At 37.6% G+C, this 23,289-nt stretch overlaps 1 protein-coding gene across 3 annotated transcripts in view; it reads left to right on the top strand.

Annotated features, from left to right (window-relative positions):
* Positions 1-23,289, top strand: part of ZCCHC11 (zinc finger CCHC-type containing 11) — a 196,784-nt gene that overhangs the window by 135,398 nt on the left and 38,097 nt on the right. For all 3 annotated transcript variants that reach the window (XM_005678404.3, XM_018044181.1, XM_018044190.1), the window contains 6 exons: positions 4,916-5,035; positions 5,219-5,431; positions 9,234-9,408; positions 11,479-12,179; positions 14,364-14,514; positions 22,156-22,242. In XM_005678404.3, coding sequence (XP_005678461.2) covers positions 4,916-5,035; positions 5,219-5,431; positions 9,234-9,408; positions 11,479-12,179; positions 14,364-14,514; positions 22,156-22,242 — 1,447 coding nt within the window. The remainder of the gene's footprint in view (positions 1-4,915; positions 5,036-5,218; positions 5,432-9,233; positions 9,409-11,478; positions 12,180-14,363; positions 14,515-22,155; positions 22,243-23,289) is intronic.

The raw sequence follows: 23,289 nt of genomic DNA, 5'->3' as shown, positions 1-23,289 counted from the left end.
TTATATTAACAGTTTGAAGTGGAATTAACATCATAGATGCTGATAAGGCATCAGTTCACTTTAGTTCAGTCCCTCAGTCGTGTCCGACTCTTTGCGACCCCATGAATCGCAGCACGCCAGGCCTCCTATCCATCACCAACTGCCAGAGTTCACTCAGACTCATGTCCATCGAGTCAGTGATGCCATCCAGCCATCTCATTCTCTGTCGTCCCCTTCTCCTCCTGCCCCCAATCCCTCCCAGCATCAGAGTCTTTTCCAATGAGTAAACTCTTTGCATGAGGTGGCCAAAGTACTGGAGTTTCAGCTTTAGCATCATTCCTTCCAAAGAAATCGCAGGGCTGATCTCCTTCAGAATGGACTGGTTGGATCTCCTTGCAGTCCACGGGACTCTGAAGTCTTCTCCAACACCACAGTTCAAAAGCATCAATTCTTTGGCGCTTTGCCTTCTTCACAGTCCAACTCTCACATCCATACATGACCACAGGAAAAACCATAGCCTTGACTAGACGGACCTTAGTCAGCAAAGTAATGTCTCTGCTTTTGAATATACTGTCTAGGTTGGTCATAACTTTTCTTCCAAGGAGTAAGCGTCTTTTATTTTTATTTATTTATTTATTTATTTTTGCATCTTTTAATTTCATGGCTGCAATCACCATCTGCAGTGATTGTGGAGCCCCAAAAAATCTGACACTGTTTCCACTGTTTCCCCATCTATTTCCCATGAAGTGATGGGACCAGATGCCATGATCTTCGTTTTCTGAATGTTGATCTTTAAGCCAACTTTTTCAGTCTCCTCTTTCACTTTCATCAGGAGGCTTTTTAGTTCCTCTTCACTTTCTGCCATAAGAGTGGTGTCATCTGCATATCTGAGGTTATTGATATTTCTCCCGGCAATCTTGATTCCAGCTTGTGTTTCTTCCAGTCCAGCGTTTCTCATGATGTACTCTGCATATAAGTTAAATAAGCAAAAAAAAAATAAGTTAAATAAGCAGGGTGATAATATATAGCCTTGACGTAGCTTCCTTAAAAAAAATTCTTAAGTAAACTAGAAATGGAACTTAATGACTGTTTTCTAAAACCCCCAAACAAAACAGAAGCAAACACCATCAAAAAGGTGAATTGCTCAAGCCATCTGTGTTAAAATAAGGAATATTACAGAGATGTTCACCAATGATGTTATACATTGTTTTGGAGATTTTTTTTTTTTAAATGCAGCAAGGAAAGAAGACAAAGTAATGAATGTAAATACTGGAAAAACAAAATGCTCTTTTTGCTAATGATATGATTGTATACCTAGAAAACTCAGGTTAAAAACTACTAGAATTTGTGATGACTAAATACAATATAAATGTATAAAAACCAGTAGCTTTTCTCTGTCATAAAAATAACCTTATAGAATAGACATAGGGAATAATATAACCTCATGACAGTGATACAAATTATAAAATACTAAGGAATAAATTTAATTAGAAAGGTATAGGAAGATAATTATTGAATGGTGAAAACAAACTCTCAGCAAATTTATTTTTTGAGAAAACATTTGTTAAATGCTTCCTGTGTGCTACATACTGTTCTTAGGTGCTGGAAACATCTAACATGATGAACTGAGTCCTTCTGTCGTGAAGCTTACATACTTGTGGAAGAATCAGACAAATATATAAACAAATATATAAATAACACAATATGTGGTAGAAGTTACTGCCATTAAAATGAGATGGTGTGTTAAGAGTGTGACATTTCATTGGATGGCAGGGAAGTCTCTTTGAGGAGGTGGTATATAAACTCAGACCAATGTAACTAGCCACTTGAACATCTGCGGGAGTAGCATCCAAGGGATAGCTCGTACAGAGCCTTGAAGGTGAGAATGAACTCTTGAGAAGCAGAACAAGGCAAGAGTGGCTGGAATGAAGCGAGTTAAGAGTGGAAGTTGTAGTGGAGAGGTCAGGCAGGTACTTGCAGTGGTAAGGAACTTGTATTTTAATTGCAGTGGGAAGGCATAGGATGAGTTTCGTAAGCAGTGTGTGACTTGATGTGATTTCTGTTTGGAGAAGGTCTTTCTGGGGTAAAGAGTAGTAATAGGGAACCAATTGAACAGGATTTTGTGGTAGAGTAGCTGGAGAGGATAATGACCTGTGTTAGGTTAGTGAATATAAGATGATGGCATTTGGTTCCATCACTTCATGGCAAATAGATGGGGAAAGATGGAAACAGTGACAGACTTTATTTGGGGGGGCTCCAAAATCACTGCAGATGGTGACTGCAGCCATGGAATTAAAAGGCACTTCCTCCTTGGAAGAAAAGTTATGATCAACCTAGACAGCATATTAAAAAGCGGAGACAACTTTGGTTTTTCCATTAGTCATGTATGGATGTGAGAGTTGGACTATAAAGAAAGCTGAGTGCCAAAGAATTGATGCTTTTGAACTGTGGTGTTGGAGAAGACTCTTGAGAGTCCCTTGGACTGCAAGGAGATCCAACCAGTCCATCCTGAAGGAAATCAGTCCTGAATATTCATTGGAAGGACTGATGCTGAAGCTGAAACTCAAGTGCTTTGGCCACCTCATGCAAAAAGCTGACTCATTTGAAAAGACCCTGATGCTGGGAAAGATTGAAGATGGGAGGAGAGGGGATGACAGAGGATGAGATGGTTGGATGGCATCTCTGACTCAATGGACATGAGTTTGAGTAAGCTCCGAGAGTTAGTGATGGACAGGGAAGCCTGGCGTACTGCAGTCCATGGGGTCACAAAGAATCACACACGACTGAGTGACTGAACTGAACTGAGACAGATTTGGGATAACTTTTATTAGTAGGACTGGCAGAGGTAAATGACATAAGAGTTGAGGGAAACACTGAGTGATGACAACTCCTAAATTTTTGGAAAATGCAAAGATACTAAGTTTTTGGATAGAAAGATGATATCCCTGAAATGTATAATCTTCTTAAATTAATTTTCAAGTGTACAGTAGTTTAAATTAGAATCACCAAGAATTTTGTAAAAAATTATAAGATAATACTTTAACTTAGTATGGAAGAATAAATGTTTGAGAGGAGCCAAAATAATTCAGAAAAAGAAAACTAGTGGAAGAAGATGTACTTTACCTTATAAAACTGCTTTAGTCAAGTGTATACCATTGGCATAGGGATAGACAAATAGATCTGTGGGGCAGAATAGAAAGCCCAGAAGTAAATCCTAGTGTAAATGAAATTTTAGTCTATGAAAAAATAAAATATTTCATTTCAGTGAGAAGACAATGGTTTATTTAATTAATGGTGCTGTCACAACGCATCTTTCTTAAAGAAAATAATGTTGGACCCTTAGCACACTAAATGCAAAAATAAATTCCACTTAAATGAAAATTCAGAATTTTAGAAGAAAATTCAAGAGTATATGTATATAACTTGTGTATTGGGGAAATCTTTTCACCGTGGTAGGAAACCTAGAAGCTATAAGCATCTTTAACTATATAAACATTAGTATATTTTATAGGATAAAAGTACCATAAATAATGCCAAAGCAGATTAGGAAAAATAACATTTTTTCAAATGTATATAACATATATAAAGGGTTATTATCTATAACGTGAAAAGAGCACATACAAATTGATATGTATTGTTGGAAACAGAAAAATTGGCAAAAGACTTAATAGTTCAGAAAAGAGCAAATTCAAATCGTTAGTAAATACATGAAAATTTGCATAACCTAGTAGCACAAGGAAATGCAAATTGAAGTAACTATTAGATATTACATCTCACCCATCCTGTTGACAAAATTTTTAAAAATTGATAACACCTGTACACCTGAAACTACACAACTTTGTAATTCAACTATATTTTAATTAAAAAAAAAAAAACAACTGGTAACACCTAGTGTTGGAAACCATGTGTATACATTCTTGTTACAGATGAAAAGAGGAAATTTTACGCTGATTCTTAAAAACAGTATTATCTATTAGGATTTTAATATATCACATTTTAAAATCCATCAAACACTTCCCTGGTAATATAGTGCATAGAAATGAGCACCAGCACTCAGGAAAATGTAGAAGAATAAATACTACAGTATTGTTTTAAAGTGGCAAAAACTGGGAACAAAATGTAAAAGTCCTTGAGTGGGGGAACTATTGAATAACCATCCAGACCATAGTCTATAATTTAATCATTTAAAAGGATACATTAGACATATGCTAATTGACTAAGGGGCTTCCCAGGTGGCTTGGTGGTGAAGAATCTGCCTGCCAACACAGGAGACGTAGGAGACACAGTTCAATCCCTGGGTTGGGAATATCCTCTGGAGGAGAAAATGGCAACCCACTCCAGTATTCTTGCCTGGAAAATCTCATGAACAGAGAAGCCTGGCAGGCTATATTCCATAGGGTCTCTCTTGCAAAGGGCTGAACATGACTTAGCAACTGAGCACACAATTGACTAACAGGAACTTTCTTGGTGCATTGTTAAGGAAGAATTATAAAATACAAAGAGATACCTGTAATACACAATTTTAGTAAAACAGTGACAAAAATGATAAAATCCTCCCTGTATTTATATAGAAAATATATGTATATTTTTGTATGGTTGAGTATATAAAAAGGCATGGAAGAGTACATAGAAGATTGTTAACATTGAGACAGAAGTGGGAAATATGAAAATAATATTTTTTAAAGATGTCCACAATAAAAGCACTATGGGTGATATGATTCCATTTAACTAAAAAATACACGTCTTCATATGCAATAAGGAAATGAGTTAATACCAATTTATAAATCAGGGTGGTGTGATTTCAAGTAATTCCTTATATTTTTCATTATTTGAACTTTTAACAATGATTATGGAAGGAAATAAAAGCTACTTTTATTTTGAGGGGAACAGAAAGAAACTTAAATGGTGGTTCTTTTTTCTTCTCCTCATTTTGCAGTTGTGCTATATTGACTCCCAAACTGATGGTGGAATCCCTTCCTACTGTTTTGCTTTAATGGTGATGTTTTTTCTACAACAAAGAAAACCCCCTCTTCTTCCTTGCTTACTTGGAAGTTGGGTAAGCATGAGTGTGTAACATGTATGTGTGTGTATGTATGTATGTATGTATGTATGTAGTTTGCTGTTGCAGAGTACTCTGTTCATACATTTAAAGCTGCATTTCTGGTTTGTCTATTTGTTCTTCTTGTTTTTTTCTTTTAATAATTTTTTCACTATCAATCTGGAATGCCTTTTTATATAGATTGAAGGCTTTGACCCAAAAAGAATGGATGACTTTCAGCTGAAGGGCATAGTAGAAGAGAAGTTTGTGAAGTGGGAATATAATTCAAGTAGTGCAACTGAGAGAAACTCAATTGCTGAGGAAAACAAAGCTAAGGCAGACCAGCCAAAAGATGATACCAAGAAGACAGAAACAACTAACCAAAGTAATGCCAGGAAGGAAAAATATGGCAAAGTAAGCTTATTTTGTTTTTGGTTTTGGCTTTTCTATATGTAGAATTTGTGATGCCTTTGATTAAAGCTATTTTAATAGTAGATTGACTGACTGACCTTAAGTAAGCCTCTTGGCCTCATTTTCCTCATCTGTAAAGTGAGGGGTTGATCTGGTTTAGTTTTTCAGTACCAAGATTCTTTAATGAATTCATACCTCATTTTGAAAGACTTGTATTGTTTGAATCATATCAAGGTTATTTTTTGTATCCTTTTCATTTAGATAGAAAAATTTTCCTTTAGAGATGGGCTATGACCAAAGCTTTAGTATATGATTATACTGATTATGTTGCCAGATTGGTGGGTAAATGAAGACCTTATGCTTCTTTAGAGGGTGGCTTGCTTATTTAATCATTCAGCATTCATTTATTAAGGACCAGCTATGTGCCTGGCATTATCTTGAGTGCGAGATAACCCAAGATGAATATTCATGGATGATTATGTCCTCTAAAAGTGTGTAATCTTCTAAAGTAGACAGACACGTTATTACAAAAATTACATTACAGATATCATTGCTCTAACTATACTGAATTATATGTAGTTCCCTAAACTCACATTCAAGTCTTCCACTTTCCTAGACTACCTTCTACCCTTTCTTTAAACCAGCAGTACTCCCAGCTAATGATTTTGCTTATTGCTTCTCTTAGAAAACTGAAGCAATGAAAAGAGAACTTCCCATTCCTACCACCAGCTCCCACTCTTTGCACTCACATATTCTGCCTTGCTACCTACTTTCATGAAGGAACTTTCCCTGTTGTTGTCTGAAGTCATTTTCTTAACTTGTGTATTTAGCCTCATCTTTTCTTGTCTATTTTAGAACACTGCCCTAGCAATTCTAGGTTACCAATTTTTCATTCTCTATTGAATCATACATGCTTTTATTTCTCCCACTTGAAAGAAAAATCTTGCTACCACTTCCCTTCCCAGCTATTTCCTTGCTCCCTTTTGAAGAAAAGCTTGAAAGAATTGTTTATGTATACTATTTCCCAGTTTCTCTGTCTCGTAATTCACTCTACTCAGGCTTTGATCCCCATCAATCTACCAAAACTTGTATCATCAGTGTCCTGTGCATGGCTAAATCCAATAGTCATTTCTTAATTTTTATCTTTTTTAATTTGTCAGCAGCATTTGCCAGTTGATCATTTCCTTCTCTAAAAAATTTATTAACTTGACTTTCAGCATACCACACCCATGACTGGTTATTCCTCCTCAGTCTCTTTGTTGGTTCCTCCTTTCCTCTCCAATCACTTTAATGTTCTCTATCCCCCTTTTTTCTGTGTCTACACTCCCTTGATGATCTCATCCAATCCCATGGATTACTTCTCTCTTTCATACCCCATACCAAGCCTATCAGGAAATCCTGTCATCTCTACTTCAAAATAAATCCACAGTTTGGCCACCTCCCCTGTTACCATCTTGATCCTAGCCATATGATCTTTGGCCTGGGTTACTACCACAGCCTCATAATTTTCCTTCAATTTACCCTTCCTTCCCCATTTTATAGTCTGTTCTCAACACAACAATCAGAATTGTTTTTCTAAAACTTAAGTCAGATCATGCCCTTCTCCTTCCCCACCCTCCAGTTGCCCCTCATTTAATTTAGAATAAAGGCCAAAGAGTTCTTACTGATTAGCTCTGTTTCCTTCTCTCTCTGCCACACTAGTTTTCTTTTTAAAACTATTTACACTACTACTTTATCCTACTTTAGTGTGTTTGCTCTGTTTCCTGTTCTTAGAATACTTTTCCTTTTTTCAAATCAAACCTTCTCAACAAGTCCTATCCCAACCACTGTATTTTAACACTGAAATTTCCTGCTTCCATATCCCTTCTCCTTTAGTAAACATGCTCAACTTTTTCTTATTTCCACAACACTTTTCTTCTTCTAATTTACTGTGTAATTTACTTAAGTTTGTTGTTTATTATCTTCTAGTTTACTCTAGACTGTAAACTCCATTAAGGCAAAAAACTTTGTTTTTTGTTTTTTTTTCATGGGTATATCCCCAGTGCATGGCACAGAGTAGGCACTCAGTGAATAGTTGTAGAATGGAATGAGTGAATGACTGTTTTATGCTTTTTTATACCTTAGTGGTCACTTTTAGCCAGCATTCATCTAGCTAATTCCTTTAGAATTCTCATACTACCTTTTCTGTTAAGACCCCTCTGATTTAGAGGTCCATTTTAACTTACAGCCTTTACTGTAAATGTTAAATGGTCTCTTCCTCTCCCAATGGTCTGTGAAATAGGACCTTACCTTGTTTAAGTGGCACTATGCAATAATGATATTTTTGGGCTCCAAAATCACTGCAGATAGTGACTGCAGCCATGAAATTAAAAGACGCTTATTCCTTGGAAGAAAAGTTATGACCAACCTAGATAGCATATTCAAAAGCAGAGACATTACTTTGCCAGCAAAGGTCCGTCTAGTCAAGGCTATGGTTTTTCCAGTGGTCATGTATGGATGTGAGAGTTGGATTGTGAAGAAAGCTGAGCACCGAAGAACTGATGCTTTTGAACTGTGGTGTTGGAGAAGACTCTTGAGAGTCCCGTGGACTGCAAGGAGATCCAACCAGTCCATTCTGAAGGAGATCAGCCCTGCGATTTCTTCGGAGGGAATGATGCTAAAGCTGAAACTCCAGTACTTTGGCCACCTCATGCGAAGAGTTGACTCATTGGAAAAGACTCTGATGCTGGGAGGGATTGAGGGCAGGAGGAGAAGGGGACGACAGAGGATGAGATGGCTGGATGGCATCACTGACTTGATGGACTCGAACCTGAGTGAACTCCGGGAGTTGGTGATGGACAGGGAGGACTGGCGTGCTGCGATTCATGGGGTCGCAAAGAGTCGGACACAACTGAGTGACTGAACTGAACTGATGCAATAATGATTGGCAGCATGGACCCACGTGGTCCTGAGTACATCCAACATCATAGTTGTTGAATTAATAGTTATTTATGTGTAGCACTTAGAAGAGTGAGTGATGCATGGTTTACATGGGAGCCCCTGTTATTTTTTTGTTTGTTTCTTTTATCTTCAGCACAGTGCTGTGGACTTCAGTTCAGTTCAGTTCAGTCGCTCAGTGGTGTCCGACTCTGCAACCCCATGAATCGCAGCACGCCAGGCCTCCCTGTCCATCACCAACTCCCGGAGTTCACTCAGACTTACAGCCATCAAGTCAGTGATGCCATCCAGCCATCTCATCCTCTGTTGTCCCCTTCTCCTCCCGCCCCCAATCCTTCCCGGCATCAGAGTCTTTTCCAATGAGTCAACTCTTCGCGGGTTCTAAAATGTTTGTTGAATTAAGGAATTAGCTTTTGAAAACCCTGGGCCTTGACATAGATTGTATAAGTAATTGCTGTAATGGAAGAGTTATAGTAGTTGTTATACAGTGGTAAGCAACCTCGGCTGCACAGGAGAATCACTTAGGAAGGAAGCTTTAAAAATCTCTGTCCATTAAGTCACAGTCTTGGAAAGGGTAAGGGAGATGGGAATGGAGTCAAACTAAAATTAGTGAATTTTAGTGCTCTTAGTGTGATTCTAATGTGCAGCCACGGTTGAGAATCACTGGTTTATTGGAAAGAATACAAAATTCTAGGAGTTACTAATCTGGGACACTGTGTTCTCAGCTGTGCCACAAATTGGTTTTTGGCAACTAACCCCTTTATGCCTCAGTTTTTGAAAAGGTAATCCATCTCTAAGGTCTTTTCAAGTTGAAAATTAAGTAATTCTATAGTTTTGTGAAGCTTAAAGGTATTTTTTTCTTTTCTAGTCTCCTTTAACATTGGAAACACCAAATCGGGTGTCCCTGGGACAGTTATGGTTAGAGCTGCTAAAATTTTACACACTGGATTTTGCTTTGGAGGAATATGTCATATGTGTACGAATAAAAGATATTTTAACAAGAGAAAACAAAAACTGGCCTAAAAGGCGGATAGCCATTGAAGGTGAGATGATATGTTATATTTCATTTGGAGAATTCTTGTGTGTGTGCTACTCATTATCTATTTCTTTTTAAAAAATTAATTTATTTGTTTTTGGCTGTGCTAGGTCTTCATTGCTATGCACAGGCTTTGTCTAGTTGTGGCGAGTAGGGGCTGCTCTCTGTTGTGATGCGAAGCTGTGGCTTTTCTTGTTGGGGAGCATGGGGGCATGCAGGCTTTAGTAGTTGCAGCTCATGGGCTCTTGGAACACTGGCTCAGTAGTTGTGATGCAGGGACTTAGTTGCTCCACAGCATGTGGAATCTTCCCGGACCAGGGATTGAACGCATGTCCCCTGCCTCGGCAGATGAATTCTTAACCACTAGACAATCAGGGAAGCCCCCTCATCATCTGTTTCTAAAATAGTATTATATATAAATTTTATCCTTTCATTTTGTAGCACTATTTGCCACCAGGTTGTCACTAAATATTTTGGATAAATTCTTTACTAAGTCCATGATAGCTTTATAGGATTAATGCTTATTTGAAAGTTTCCAGTCTGTAAATATTATAATGCCTAGGGTTGTTAGCTTATTTACATACCTTCATTTTTAATTGTAAAAGTTTCAAATATAGAAAAATAGAATAGCTATATAAATAAATAAGACAGCTTTGAATATATTTGTGCCATAAAATTATGTTAAAGTATAATTTTAAAACTCAGTTTTTCATTGTCTTGTAAAGTACCTCATCTGTTAAATGTGGCTAAGCCAAAGGAAAAAAGAACAATTGATACTGACAAATAAGCTTTCATATGAAGTCTCAAGAACATTAAGATAGAAATTAATAGTAAATATTGACAAATAATAAATAATAATAATATGGCTTCCACATTCTTAATAAAAAAATTTAAATTCTATAACATTTTGCTCATCTTTTATAGATAGGAAATTGAATTTCTGTCATCATTTTGTTAGTCTGTTCAGACTGCACATTCTTCTGTTCCCTTCATCCTCTGTATGTATGCCTTCTCTACTGTCAGTTGGACCTACAGATATTCTCATGCACTCACATCTTTTACTCTCTTACATATGGTAAATAAAAGAGGTCTGAAATCTGCAACCATCATAATTTCTCTGCCTTTTTTCCCCTAGAAAAGGGAAAGAGGCTAGGTAAAGCTTTTTAAAGCCTATGGATTTAGATAACAGTAAAAAAAAAAAAGTAACAGATGCCCCAACCTTAATAATATGAATCCTGGCCTATTATTAATCCTCTTACTTAATGATCTTCAGTAGTGGAGAAAATGTGTATTGTCTTTTGGGTGGCATCATTCTTTTTTCCTGGGGTGTATTTGTATAAAATCCAAACACCCATAAACATTTTGAGAATTCCGTTCTATGTTCCTAGTAATGAGGATTAAAATCCAAACACCCATAAACATTTTGAGAATTCCGTTCTACGTTCCTAGTAATGAGGATTCAGTTGTCACAAACATTTTCAGCATGGACATTTTAGACTGGATCAGAATCGAACTTTTGGTTTAATCTTTACATTTAGGTTTCTTTCTACTTTTCTTTCTATTATTTCTCTTTCTTTCTGTCTTTAATTTTCTGATTATTACTGAAGTTAATCTTAAAATAAGCATAACTTGAAGCCTTGAGAGTTAGGTTGTATGTTATTTGTTTAAATTGCAAGGAGTATATAACTAAAGAATACTATGACAGGAGATGAAAATTAATAAAATAGGTCCTGGAGCTTGAAAAATTTCACTCTTAAGACTGTACAGTGAAACATGTTAGCTTAGCTTTTCCTACCAATTTCATCACTGCAATTTTAGTAATTACTAAGTTGGCCTCCTCAGCCATTCTGTCGTTAATTATCTTATTTTATTCTTTTCTCTCTTTTTTTTTTAGTTTTTTGTTTTATGATAGAAACAGAAGAAAGACTTTGCTTTTTCATTTCCAGTTAGCAGGAACTCTCACTGGGAGTTTACGTTAGAAAAATTGTGGGGGAAACGTACTCTGCTGACAGTGTAGCTGTTCGTTTATTAGTTTGTTAGTAAATACTTAGCTACTGACCATTTTCTTTTTTACTAGATCCATTTTCAATCAAGAGGAATGTTGCACGGAGCTTAAACAGCCAGCTTGTCTATGAATATGTTGTAGAGAGATTCAGGGCAGCTTATCGTTACTTTGCCTGTCCTCAGAAGAAGGGTGGAAATAAATCTACAGTGGATTCCATGAAAAAAGAGAAGGGGAAAATAAGCAGTAAGAAACCAGTGAAGACTGAAACTGTGGCATCCAGTTGTTGCACTCTACTTGGGGAAAGCACAGAAAAAGTAAATGCAGGAAGAGGTCAACCTGATAAATATGATGAAATGGAAGGTACATCACAGCGATGTATTACTGAAGCTGATAATTTGTTGGTAAATGAACTAGATTTGGCTGAACGTGGACAGGAATCTTCATCTCTTTCTGCCGGTGAAAACAGTGAATTAGAGCCCAAGTCAATTAAAAATCAAGATGTTTTAGCACCTTCAGAAACTTGTTTTAAAAAGGATTTCAGCCAGTATAATTGCATTGATTATAAATCCCCTGAACCAGATGAATCTTCTGGTACAGACTGGAAGTCAAATTTAGAAACAGAACGTTCACATCAGATTGTGTGCACTGACACATCTGCTACCTCCTGCAACTGCAAAGCTACAGAAGATGCTTCTGACCCTAATGATGATGATAACCACCCCATCCAGGAATTATGTTATGTGTTTGATAAGTTTATTTTAACCTCTGGCAAGGTAGGATACAGTTTGTAAACACTGTGTAAGAGTGTATGACTCTGTATTTATGGTTTTTAGATTCAGAAGTATAAAAATAGCTTCTGTGATGTTAGACTGCTTTTGGAATGGTATTTTGGTATATATGTTTTTTTTTTTTTTTTTTTTTACTTTTTGTGTATTTGCCTTATAAGAATGTACATGAAACCCTGAAAAGCACTCTTTTTTCTGGTTGGTATGCTTAACTTTCTCATATATGAAAGGATTTGTTACAAAAGTGAGTTTGGTAAAGGCAGCATAAATTTTAAGTTTTGTTGCTTTTTTATAGGTGTGATTATATTTCCTTCTACAAAGGAGAACACAGTGTAAACTTTAATAGTATTTTAAAGTTTTTTTGATGAGGCCCAGGAGTTGTTCTATAAACTTAACTAAAGATAGTTGAGTTAAAACTATGTAAGGTCAGGAACCAAAAAAAAAGAAAGAATTCAGAACCTGTGTCTGCCACTGAGCTTCTCTTTGGATTTTGGCACTTTTCTCATGAGTCTTTAACTTTCCTACTTTTAAAGTGGGATAGTCTGAACTTTAACTTGATGAATTACAGAAAATAAGCTACTTTGTAACAGAAAATAATTACTTTGTGAATAAAAGTTTTAGCTAAGTTTTACATTGCTTCAGGTGCAGGGTATGTAACTGAACATATTATCAGCACCTACTGTGAAAAAAAATGATTATATAGATAGTGTATAAATCAAATAGAATACAAAAGACCCTGAAAAGTCATCAAGTTTTATTGCTTGATCAACAATTATTTATTAACAAGCTTTAAAAATTTTAACCTAATTACTAAACTGTGTATTTTCATCCTTTTTAAGGATACTCTGTCCCATTTTGTTTAGGTGTAGTAGTTAGGGCATGCTGCTGCTGCTGCTGCTAAGTCGCTTCAATCGTGTCCAACTCTGTGCGACCCCAGAGACGGCAGCCCACCAGGTTCCCCTGTCCCTGGGATTCTCCAGGCAAGAACACTGGAGTGGGTTACCATTTCCTTTCCCAATGCATGAAAGTGAAAAGTGAAAGTGAAGTCGCTCAGTCTTGTCTGACTCTTAGCGACCCCATGGACTGCAGCCTACCAGGCTCCTCTGTCCATGGGATTTTCCAGGCAAGAGTACTGGAGTGGGTTGCCATTATAATGGGCTGTTAAAAAGATAAAATAAATGGCAGATTTTTAGAAGAGCCTCTTAATAATATAACTACAGTTTACATTTCTTATACTTTTTTTTTCTGGAAACTTAGGGTAACTATTTCTCCGATTTTATTTCTCTCTGTATGTATCTGTAACATATTTTTAGAATTTTCTGGTAAATATATCATTTTCATAAAGGTTTTAAAGCTGATAAAAATTTCTTTGGCACTAGGAGCACAGTATTCTCACAAATACAAATTTCTGTGTATATTTTGCTAGGTAACTGTCCAGACTAATCCTGGAGAAAGAAGCTAAGTTCCTAAGCATATTACAATAAAGAAAAGAGTAGTGCTCTTCCTTAATCATATTTTTTTTTACTCCAAGCTTGAATTTTTACTGTTTTGGTTTCCTGTCTGGTAGTCCATTGGAATATATTTAAAATGGTATTGACAGGGTTTGAAAGTTAAGTTTGTGGTTATTGCCTAAGAATTGTTTCTTGTATATAGTTACTTTTAGTGTTCAGCCCTTTAGTTTGTTTTCTTGAGTACCATGTTAATGTAATAAATTGAACCAACTAGTCAAGGTTCTATAATTTATTGACTCTAAAGATAGAAAATGTTTAGAGTGAAATGAAAGGTGCCACTTGAGCTTTCTTTATAATCTAGTTTGTTAAGGACCTTAATAGATTAAAATGTGATGCATACATTTCATTTTGGGAGCTGATCAAACGCTTTGAATTAACCTGTTGCTTTTGTATCTCCTGCTATTTCCTTTATCCTTCATTTTCAGGTAAATCTAATCCTTGGTAATATCATTTTAGTGAAGAAGAAAATGTTGGCTCAAAGTATGTTTATTTACATTTAATACTGAATTTCATTAACACACTTTTTTTTTAGCCTCTTGAAAGTGCAGGCTATCAGACTGAGTTACAAAACAAGTTTCTTTTTGTACTACTTTGTAAGTGATTATGAAGTCCCTCAATAGCTTGTTTGATTATTAGATTTTTTTTTTTAACCTTTGTATAGCCGCCAACAATAGTATGCAGCATCTGCAAAAAGGATGGCCATTCAAAAAATGATTGCCCAGAGGATTTCAGGAAAATTGATTTAAAACCTCTACCACCAATGACAAATCGATTTCGGGAAATACTTGATTTAGTATGTAAAAGATGTTTTGGTAAGTCTTTTATTACTAGAGCTACTTACTGAGAGTAGATTATTTTTTTAATTTTGGATATTTATTTATTTTTTTACTTGAAAACAGTTTGCTTACATTTTGTTTGAGTAGAGTTTCTAAATAGTTTAGACACCAACCACATATATTTATTAACTGCTTACTAAATGCCAAAGGGAATGCAGAGTCCATAGTGTTGCTTTTCAGGAGGCTTAGCGTCTAGATTTGTGCTTTTAGTTTGATGGTCACTAGATATGCGTGGCTATTTTAGTTCAGTTCAGTCACTTAGTCATGTCCAACTCTGTGACCCCATGAACCATAGCAGGCCAGGCCTCCCTGTCCATCACCAACTCCCGGAGTCCACCAAAACCCATGTCCATCGAGTCGGTGATGCCATCCAACCATCTCATCCTCTGTCATCCCCTTTTCCTCCTGCCCTCAATCCCTCCCAGCATCAGAGTCTTTTCAAATGAGTCAGCTCTTCGTATCAGGTGGCCAAAGTGTTGGAATTTCAGCTTCAACATCAGTCCTTCCAATGAACACCCAGGACTGATCTCCTTTAGGATGGACTGGTTGGATCTGCTTGCAGTCCAGGGGACTCTCAAGAGTCTTCTCCAACACCACAGTTCAGACGCATCAGTTCTTCAGCGCTCAGCTTTCTTTTTTGTCCAACTCTCACATCCATACATGACTACTGGAAAAACCTTAGCCTTGACTAGATGGACCTCTGTTGGCAAAGTAATGTCTCTGTGTTTTTAATATGCTGTCTAGGTTGGTCATAACTTTCCTTCCAAGGGGTAAGAGTCTTTTAATTTCATGGGTGCAATCACCATCTGCAGTGATTTTGGAGCCCAGAAAAATAAAATCAGCCACTGTTTCCCCATCTATTTGCCATGAAGTGATGGGACCGGATGCCATCATCTTGGTTTTCTGAATGTTGAGCTTTAAGCCAACTTCTTCACTCTCCTCTTTCACTTTGATCAAGAGGTTCTTTCGTTCTTCACTTTCTGCCATAAGGGTGGTGTCATCTACATATCTGAGGTTATTAATATTTCTCCCGGCAATCTTGATTCCAGCTTGTGCTTCTTCCAGCTCAGCGTTTCTCCTGATGTACTCTGCGTAGAAGTTAAATAAGCAGGGTGACAATATACAGCCTTGACGTACTCCTTTTCCTATTTGGAACCAGTCTGTTGTTTTATTGTTCCATGTCCAGTTCTAACTATTGCTTCCTGACCTGCATACATGTTTCTCAAGAGGTAGGTCCTGTGGTCTGATATTCCCATCTCTTTGAGAATTTTCCACAGTTTGTGGTGATCCACACAGTCAAAGGCTTTGGCATAGTCAGTAAAGCAGAAATAGATGTTTTTCTGGAACTCTCTTGCTTTTTCTATGATCCAGCGGATGTTGGCAATTTGATCTCTGGTTCCTCTGCCGTTTGTAAAACCAGCTTGAAAATCAGGAAGTTCACGGTTCACGTATAGCTGAAGCCTGGCTTGAAGAATTTTCAGCATTAGTTTACTAGCATGTGAGATGAGTGCAATTGTGCGGTAGTTTGAGCATTTTTTGGCATTGCCTGTCTTTGGGATTGTAATGAAAACTGACCTTTTCCAATCCTGTGGCCACTGCTGAGTTTTCCAAATGTGCTGGCATATTGAGTGCAGCACTTTCACAGCATCATCTTCCAGTACTTGAAATAGCTCAACTGGAATGCTATCACCTGCACTAGCTTTGTTTGTAGTGATGCTTTCTAAGGCCCACTTGACTTCACATTCCAGGATGTCTGGCTCTAGGTGAGTGATCACACCATCGTGATTATCTGGGTCTGAAGATCTTTTTTGTACAGTTCTTCTGTGTATTCTTGCCACCTCTTCTTAATGTCTTCTACTTCTGTTAGGTCCAGACCATTTCTGTCCTTTATCGAGCCCATCTTTGCATGAAATGTTCCCTTGGTATCTCTAATTTTCTTGAAGAGATCTCTGCTGCTGCTGCTACTAAGTCGCTTCAGTCGTGTCCAACTCTGTGTGACCCCATAGACGGCAGCCCACCAGGCTCCCCTGTCCCTGGGTTTCTCCAGGCAAGAGCCCTGGAGTGGGTTGCCATTTCCTTCCCCAATACATGAAAGTGAAAAATGAAAGTGAAGTCGCTCTGTCGTGTCCGACTCTTAGCGACCCCATGGATTGCAGCCCACCAGGCTCCTCCGTCCATGGGATTTTCCAGGCCAAGAGTACTGGAGTGGGCTGCCATTGCCTTTTCCGATAGTCTTTCCCATTCTATTGTTTTCCTCTATTTCTTTGCATTGATCGCTGAGGAAGGCTTTCTTATCTCTCCTTGCTATTCTTTGGAACTCTGCATTCAAATGGGTATATCTTTCCTTTGCTTCTTTGCTTTTCCCTTCCCTTTTCACAGTTCTTTGTGGCTATTTAAATTAACTAAAATAAAGAATTCAGCTCCTCAGTTAAACTAGGACACTTCAAGTACTGATGTGTACCAGCCTGCCTGTAGCTGCTACATGTGGCTAGTGGCTACTACATTGGACAGTCTGGTTAGAGAACATTGTTCTCATTACAGTTTTCTTGCCCAGTGTTGCTCTAAATGGATGTATAAGACATGTATGAAACTTGCCATAATTGCAACCAGGATGTGTTACCTTTTGTAGTAGTGGTAAAGAAAATGCAGTTGAAATGCAATTAATTTTTCAGTGGAGTGGATCAGAAAAAGTGGAATTAATGATGTGACATTTGAGATGGAATGCATTTTCAGACATAGGAGATTATGCATAAAAGCATAGAGTGTATACTTTGTTTGGGATAATAATGGTCTTACATTTAGTACAGTAAAAGAAAGGTAATAGTGGGAGATAAGGCTGTAAAGATTTGAGTAAAGCCTTACATGCTATTTTCAACAAACATTTATGGTATACCTGGAATAACTTTCACTTGGCCAACATTTTTAAGTACTTGCTGCGTTCCACGTAAGATCAAGTTTCTGATGTCATAACATTTAGTTCTCCATTTTAATCTCCCCCTTCTCTTCCCTGTCTTCATCTCCTGCCACACAACTACTTATCTGCTTTTTGTCACTGTAGATTAATTTTGATTTTTCTACAGTTCTGAGTAAATAGAATTACATGGAATGTGTTCTTTTTTTTTTTTTGGTGAAGGGATCTGGCTTCTTTCACTTAGCATAATTATTTTGAGATTCATCTGTGTTGTGGTGTTGTAGTGTATATCATTGGTTCATTATTCTTTTTTATTGCTAAGTTGTGTTCTGTTGTGTGTATGTGTGCATACTTAGTCACTTCAGTCATATCCAACTCTGTGCGACCCTGTGGACTATAGCCTGCCAGGCTCCTCTGTCCATGGGATTCTCCAGGCAAGAATACTGGAGTGGTTGCCATGCCCTCCTCCAGGCATAAGAGATGTGGGTTCAATCCCTGGGGGATCTTCCCCACCCAGGGAGTGAATCTGCATTTCCTGCTTTGCAGGCAGATTCTTTACTGCTGAGCCACAAGGGAAACCTCTCTGTTGGGTGACTATACCACATTTTGTTTAACATTCACTTGTTGATGAATTTTTTGTTTGTTTCTAAAGTCTGGCTATCATAACTAAATCTCCTATGCACATTCATGTATGAGTCTAAGTATGGACATATGCTATATTTTCTTTTGGATAAATAGCCAGGAGTTGAAAGGCTGAACCATGGCACATTCTTCCTTCAGTTCAGTTCAGTCACTCAGTCGTGTCCGACTCTTTGCGACCCCATGAATCGCAACATGCCAGTCCTCCCTGTCCATCACCAACTCCTGGAGTTTATTCAGACTCACGTCCATCGAGTCAGTGATGCCATCCAGCCATCTCATCCTTGGTCGTCCCTTTCTCCTCCTGCCCCCAATCCCTCCCAGCATCAGAGTCTTTTCCAATGAGTCAACTCTTCGCATGAGGTGGCCAAAGTACTGGAGTTTCAGCTTTAGCATCATTCCTTGCAAAGAAATCGCAAGGCTGATCTCCTTCAGAATGGACTGGTTGGATCTCCTTGCAGTCCAAGGGACTCTCAAGAGTCTTCTCCAACACCACAGTTCAAACGCATCAATTGTTTGGCGCTCAGCCTTCTTCACAGTCCAACTCTCACATCTGTACATGACTACTGGAAAAACCATAGCCTTGACTAGACGGACCTTAGTCGGCAAAGGAAATATCTCTGCTTTTGAATATGCTATCTAGGTTGGTCATAACTTTTCTTCCTAGGAGTAAGCATCTTTTAATTTCATGGCTGCAGTCACCATCTGCAGTGGTTTTGGAGCCCCAAAAAATAAAGTCTGACACTGTTTCCATTGTTTCCCCATCTATTTCCCATGAAGTGATGGGACCGGATGCCATGATCTTTATTTTCTGAATGTTGAGCTTGAAGCCAACTTTTTCACTCTCCCCTTTCACTTTTATCAAGAGGCTTTTTAGTTCCTCTTCACTTTCTGCCATAAGGGTGGTGTCATCTGTATATCTGAGGTTATTGATATTTCTCCCGGCAATCTTGATTCCAGCTTGTGTTTCTTCCAGCCCAGTGTTTCTCATGATGTACTCTGCATAGAAGTTAAATAAGCAGGGTGACAATATACAGCCTTGACGTACTCCTTTTCCTATTTGGAACCAGTCTGTTGTTCCATGTCCAGTTCCAACTGTTGCTTCCTGACCTGCATACAGATTTCTCAAGAGGCAGGTCAGGTGGTCTGGTATTCCCATCTCTCTCAGAATTTCCCACAGTTTATTGTGATCCACACAGTCAAAGGCTTTGGCATAGTCAATAAAGCAGAAATAGATGTTTTTCTGGAACTCTCTTGCTTTTTCGATGATCCAGCAGATGTTGGCAATTTGATCTCTGGTTCCTCTGCCTTTTCTAAAACCAGCTCGAACATCAGGAAGTTCATGGTTCACATATTGCTGAAGCCTGGCTTGGAGAATTTTGAGCATTACTTTTCTAGCGTGTGAGATGAGTGCAACTGTGTGGTAGTTTGAGCATTCTAAAAAGTCTTGTAGGTCTTCATAGAACTGTTCAGCTTCTTCAGCATTACTGGTTGGAGCATAGACTTGGATTACCATGATATTGAATGGTTTGCCTTGAAAACAAACAGAGATCATTCTGTCGTTTTTGAGATTGCATCCAAGTACTGCATTTCGGACTCTTGTTGACCATGATGGCTACTCCATTTCTTCTAAGGGATTCCTGCCCACAGTAGTAGATATAATGGTTATCTGAGTTACATTCACCCGTTCCAGTCCATCTTAGTTTGCTGATTCCTAGAATGTCGACGTTCACTCTTGCCATCTCCTGTTTGACCACTTCCAATTTCCCTTGATTCATGGACCTGACATTCCAGGTTCCCATGCAATATTGCTCTTTACAGCATCGGACCTTGCTTCTATCACCAGTCACATCCACAGCTGGGTATTGTTTTTGCTTTGGCTCCATCCCTTTTTTCTGGAGTTACTTCTCCACTGATCTCCAGTAGCATATTGGGCACCTACTGACCTGGGGAGTTCCTCTTTCAGTATCCTATCATTTTGCCTTTTCATACTGTTCATGGAGTTCTCAAGGCAAGAATACTGAAGTGGTTTGCCATTCCCTTCTCCAGTGGACCACATTCTGTCAGACCTCTCCACCAGGACCCTCCTGTCTTGGGTTGCTCCACGGGCATGGCTTAGTTTCATTGAGTTAGACAAGGCTGCGGTCCTAGTTGATTAGATTGACGAGTTTTCTGTGAGTATGGTTTCAGTGTGTCTGCCCTCTGATGCCCTCTTGCAACACCTACCATCTTACTTGGGTTTCTTTTACCTTGGGCGTGGGGTATCTCTTCACGGCTGCTCCAGCAAAGCACAGCCGCTGCTCCTTACCTTGGATGAGGGGTATTCACTACATTTTTTTCCATTGCATTTGTTTTTATTTATTATTGTTTATTTATCTCAATATGGACTCATGGATGTTTTATATTTGGGGGTATAATCCAATGCTACTACTTAATCCAATAGTACAATTTTTGTTGCCCAGATTGTTCCAGATTTTGGCTATTGGGAGTGCTTTTTTTGATTCCTGTGACCCTTTGATACTCCAGTCTGTGTGGAGTTTTTGTTGTTGTTAGTTTCTTCCTTTGTAGTTTATCACTTCCTACTTTCTGGCCTCGAAAGATACTTTAGGATCGTCATGTAAATTTCTGCTCCAGTCCTAGAATTAGATGTTTTCCCAAAGAGCCCTATGGTTCCTTTATTGGAGAATGGTATCAGAAACCAAGATCTGGGTGTTAGAGTGCTTGTTATTACTAGGTGGTGGTGTTTCTAGATCCTCTCCAAGCAAGAAAATTTGTGTGTATACCAACCCAAGTATGTACACATATTCTCTGTGACCATCTTAACCTTTATCAAGCTAAGTATGAGTTTGTACTGATGTCTCCAACTGTAATACATTACCATGTGGCTCTTTCTAGCCTCCTTTTTCTGCCTATCTGTAAATCTCCAACTCTTAACAGGGAGAAACCTGGCTCCCACCATGTGCCACCCATTTATTTAATTGCTCCATTTAAGTACACATATATAGCATCATCAGAACTGTTATCCTGTACCCCAATGGGAAGCAACTTTATTGATACAGTGCTTATGTGCAGTTCCTTTAACCTTTAGTCTTAAAAGACTCCACTTATTTTTGAAGTTATTTAGATTAGCACTGTTTCCCCCCACTCCCTTGAGTGAAGTTTTCTTATACATTTATAATACAGCAGGATTCTTTTGCTATAGACTACATTCCATCCTGAGATTCCCTGACCTCCTAGATGATTTTTTAAAATTTGTGTACCGTAAAGTTGACTCTTTCTTTGTACTGCAAAGTTCTGTGGGTGTTTACAAGTGCATCATGTCATATATTACCATTAGAGTATCTACAGAATAGTTTCTCCACTCTTAAAAACCACCTGTATTTCAGCTATTCAGCTTGCTACCATTGATGCTGCATTTGTTTTTCAAAAGTTGAATATTAGTTTAATTCTTTACCGTATTAACTCTTTGAGTCTAGAGGAGGAAATAGGAAAAATTTATTTGGAAAAATAAATAAGATGAATATAAATGAAATAACTGGAAAACTGAAAGTATAAACTGACAAGAACGAAGGAACAAAGGTTTGGAGAAGGAAGGAACGAAGGTTGGAGAATGAAGGAAATTTAGTTAAGAAGAGGTCATTGAAGGCTATGATTGGTCAGAGCAGCTTATAAGGAAGATAGGAGTCTTGACCAGGCATTTGAGGGAACTGTTAGATTTAATTGAATTGGATATCTAGTGTAACTATGAGTATAGTCTTAATAGAAGGGAAAAAAACAGCATGTATATGGGAGAGAGTGGATTGTATGACAAAATATTAAATAATTGTAGAAGAAACTATGTCTTATAGCTGTTTCATAGGGGAAATGGTCATGTGAAATATACATAGATCTATGAAATTATTTTTCTGCGCTTTCTCTGCACCGTCCTTCCCAGTAACATTTATGATTTTAATGTCAGAAAAGTCAAAAAATTATGAAGAAAAATGAAATGTTTAGGGTAAAAAATTGAAAACATTTTCATATTTCATTTTCCTTACTTTTCTTTTTCCTTTTTTGTTTTAACTTAGATGAATTGTCACCACCTTTTTCTGAACAACACAACAGGGAACAAATTTTAATTGGCTTGGAAAAGTTTATTCAAAAAGAATATGATGGTATGTTGTATGTCAAAATTGATTGCTTTCATTATTGTAGTCACCTGGTTTGAGTTTCATTCATTTGTATAAAAGTGTTTATTGCTTCATTCATCTGTTTGAAAGTATATTGCATGTTATGTGTTAGGTACTATTCAAGTTGCTGGGGATACAGTGCTAATCAAAGAGGTGAAGCTTGCTTTCATTAAGCTTATATTATTGTATTAACACGGGTGACAGATAATCAACTGGCAAGTAAATAACAACATCAGGAAACAATAAATAACTGGTAAATACAGAGGTTAAAAGGATAGTGATGAGTTATTATGGTAGTTATCTCTGGTAAGGTGACACTTGAGCAAAGCCGTGAATAATATGAAGGAGCAAGTCACTATGAATATTTAAGGAGAGAACATTCTAGAAAGGAGTATTAAGTGCAAATATGTCATGACTGAATTATGTTTGACATGTTTGAAAGTCAGTGTGACTTGAGTGGTATATGTGAAGTACATTGTCTAGAAAATTGAGGTCAGAAAGTTAACCTAGAGTTTAGATAATGAGTCTTACAGATGTTGAGAAGGACTTTAAATTTTATTTTGAATGTCTCATGAGAAGCTTCTAGAGCGTCTTAACACATAAGACCTGATCTGAAAGAATAGAGTACAGGTCCATAGGGATAGAACCAAACAGAACATTGAGAAAGCTGTTGCATAAGTTCAGATGAGACATAATAGTGATTTAAAAGAGTCAATGAGAAACAAATTGAAGATATATTTTGAATGTAGAGTCAACGGGATTTGTTGATGTGATACGTGTTAGATGTGAGAAAAAGAAAGGAGTCAAGGACAGTTTCAAAGTTTTTCATTCACTCTTTGGATGGTGCTATTAAACTGAGATGACAAAAAATATCAAGAGCAGGTTTTGGGCATGGGGTAAAGAATCAAGAGTTCTGTGGTCATATATTTGAGAAAAGGATAAAGAGTTGATACATAATTAGAATGAACTTATATCTTTACAGGGTGATCTGTTTTGTGCTACAAGTTTCTAGTTTTTAATTATATTTTGCTA

The sequence above is a fragment of the Capra hircus genome, chromosome 3, assembly GCF_001704415.2.
Source record: "Capra hircus breed San Clemente chromosome 3, ASM170441v1, whole genome shotgun sequence".
Lineage (NCBI taxonomy): Eukaryota > Metazoa > Chordata > Mammalia > Artiodactyla > Bovidae > Capra > Capra hircus.
Note: the sequence above shows the minus strand (reverse complement) of the source record. Positions and strands in the feature narration are given on the sequence as shown.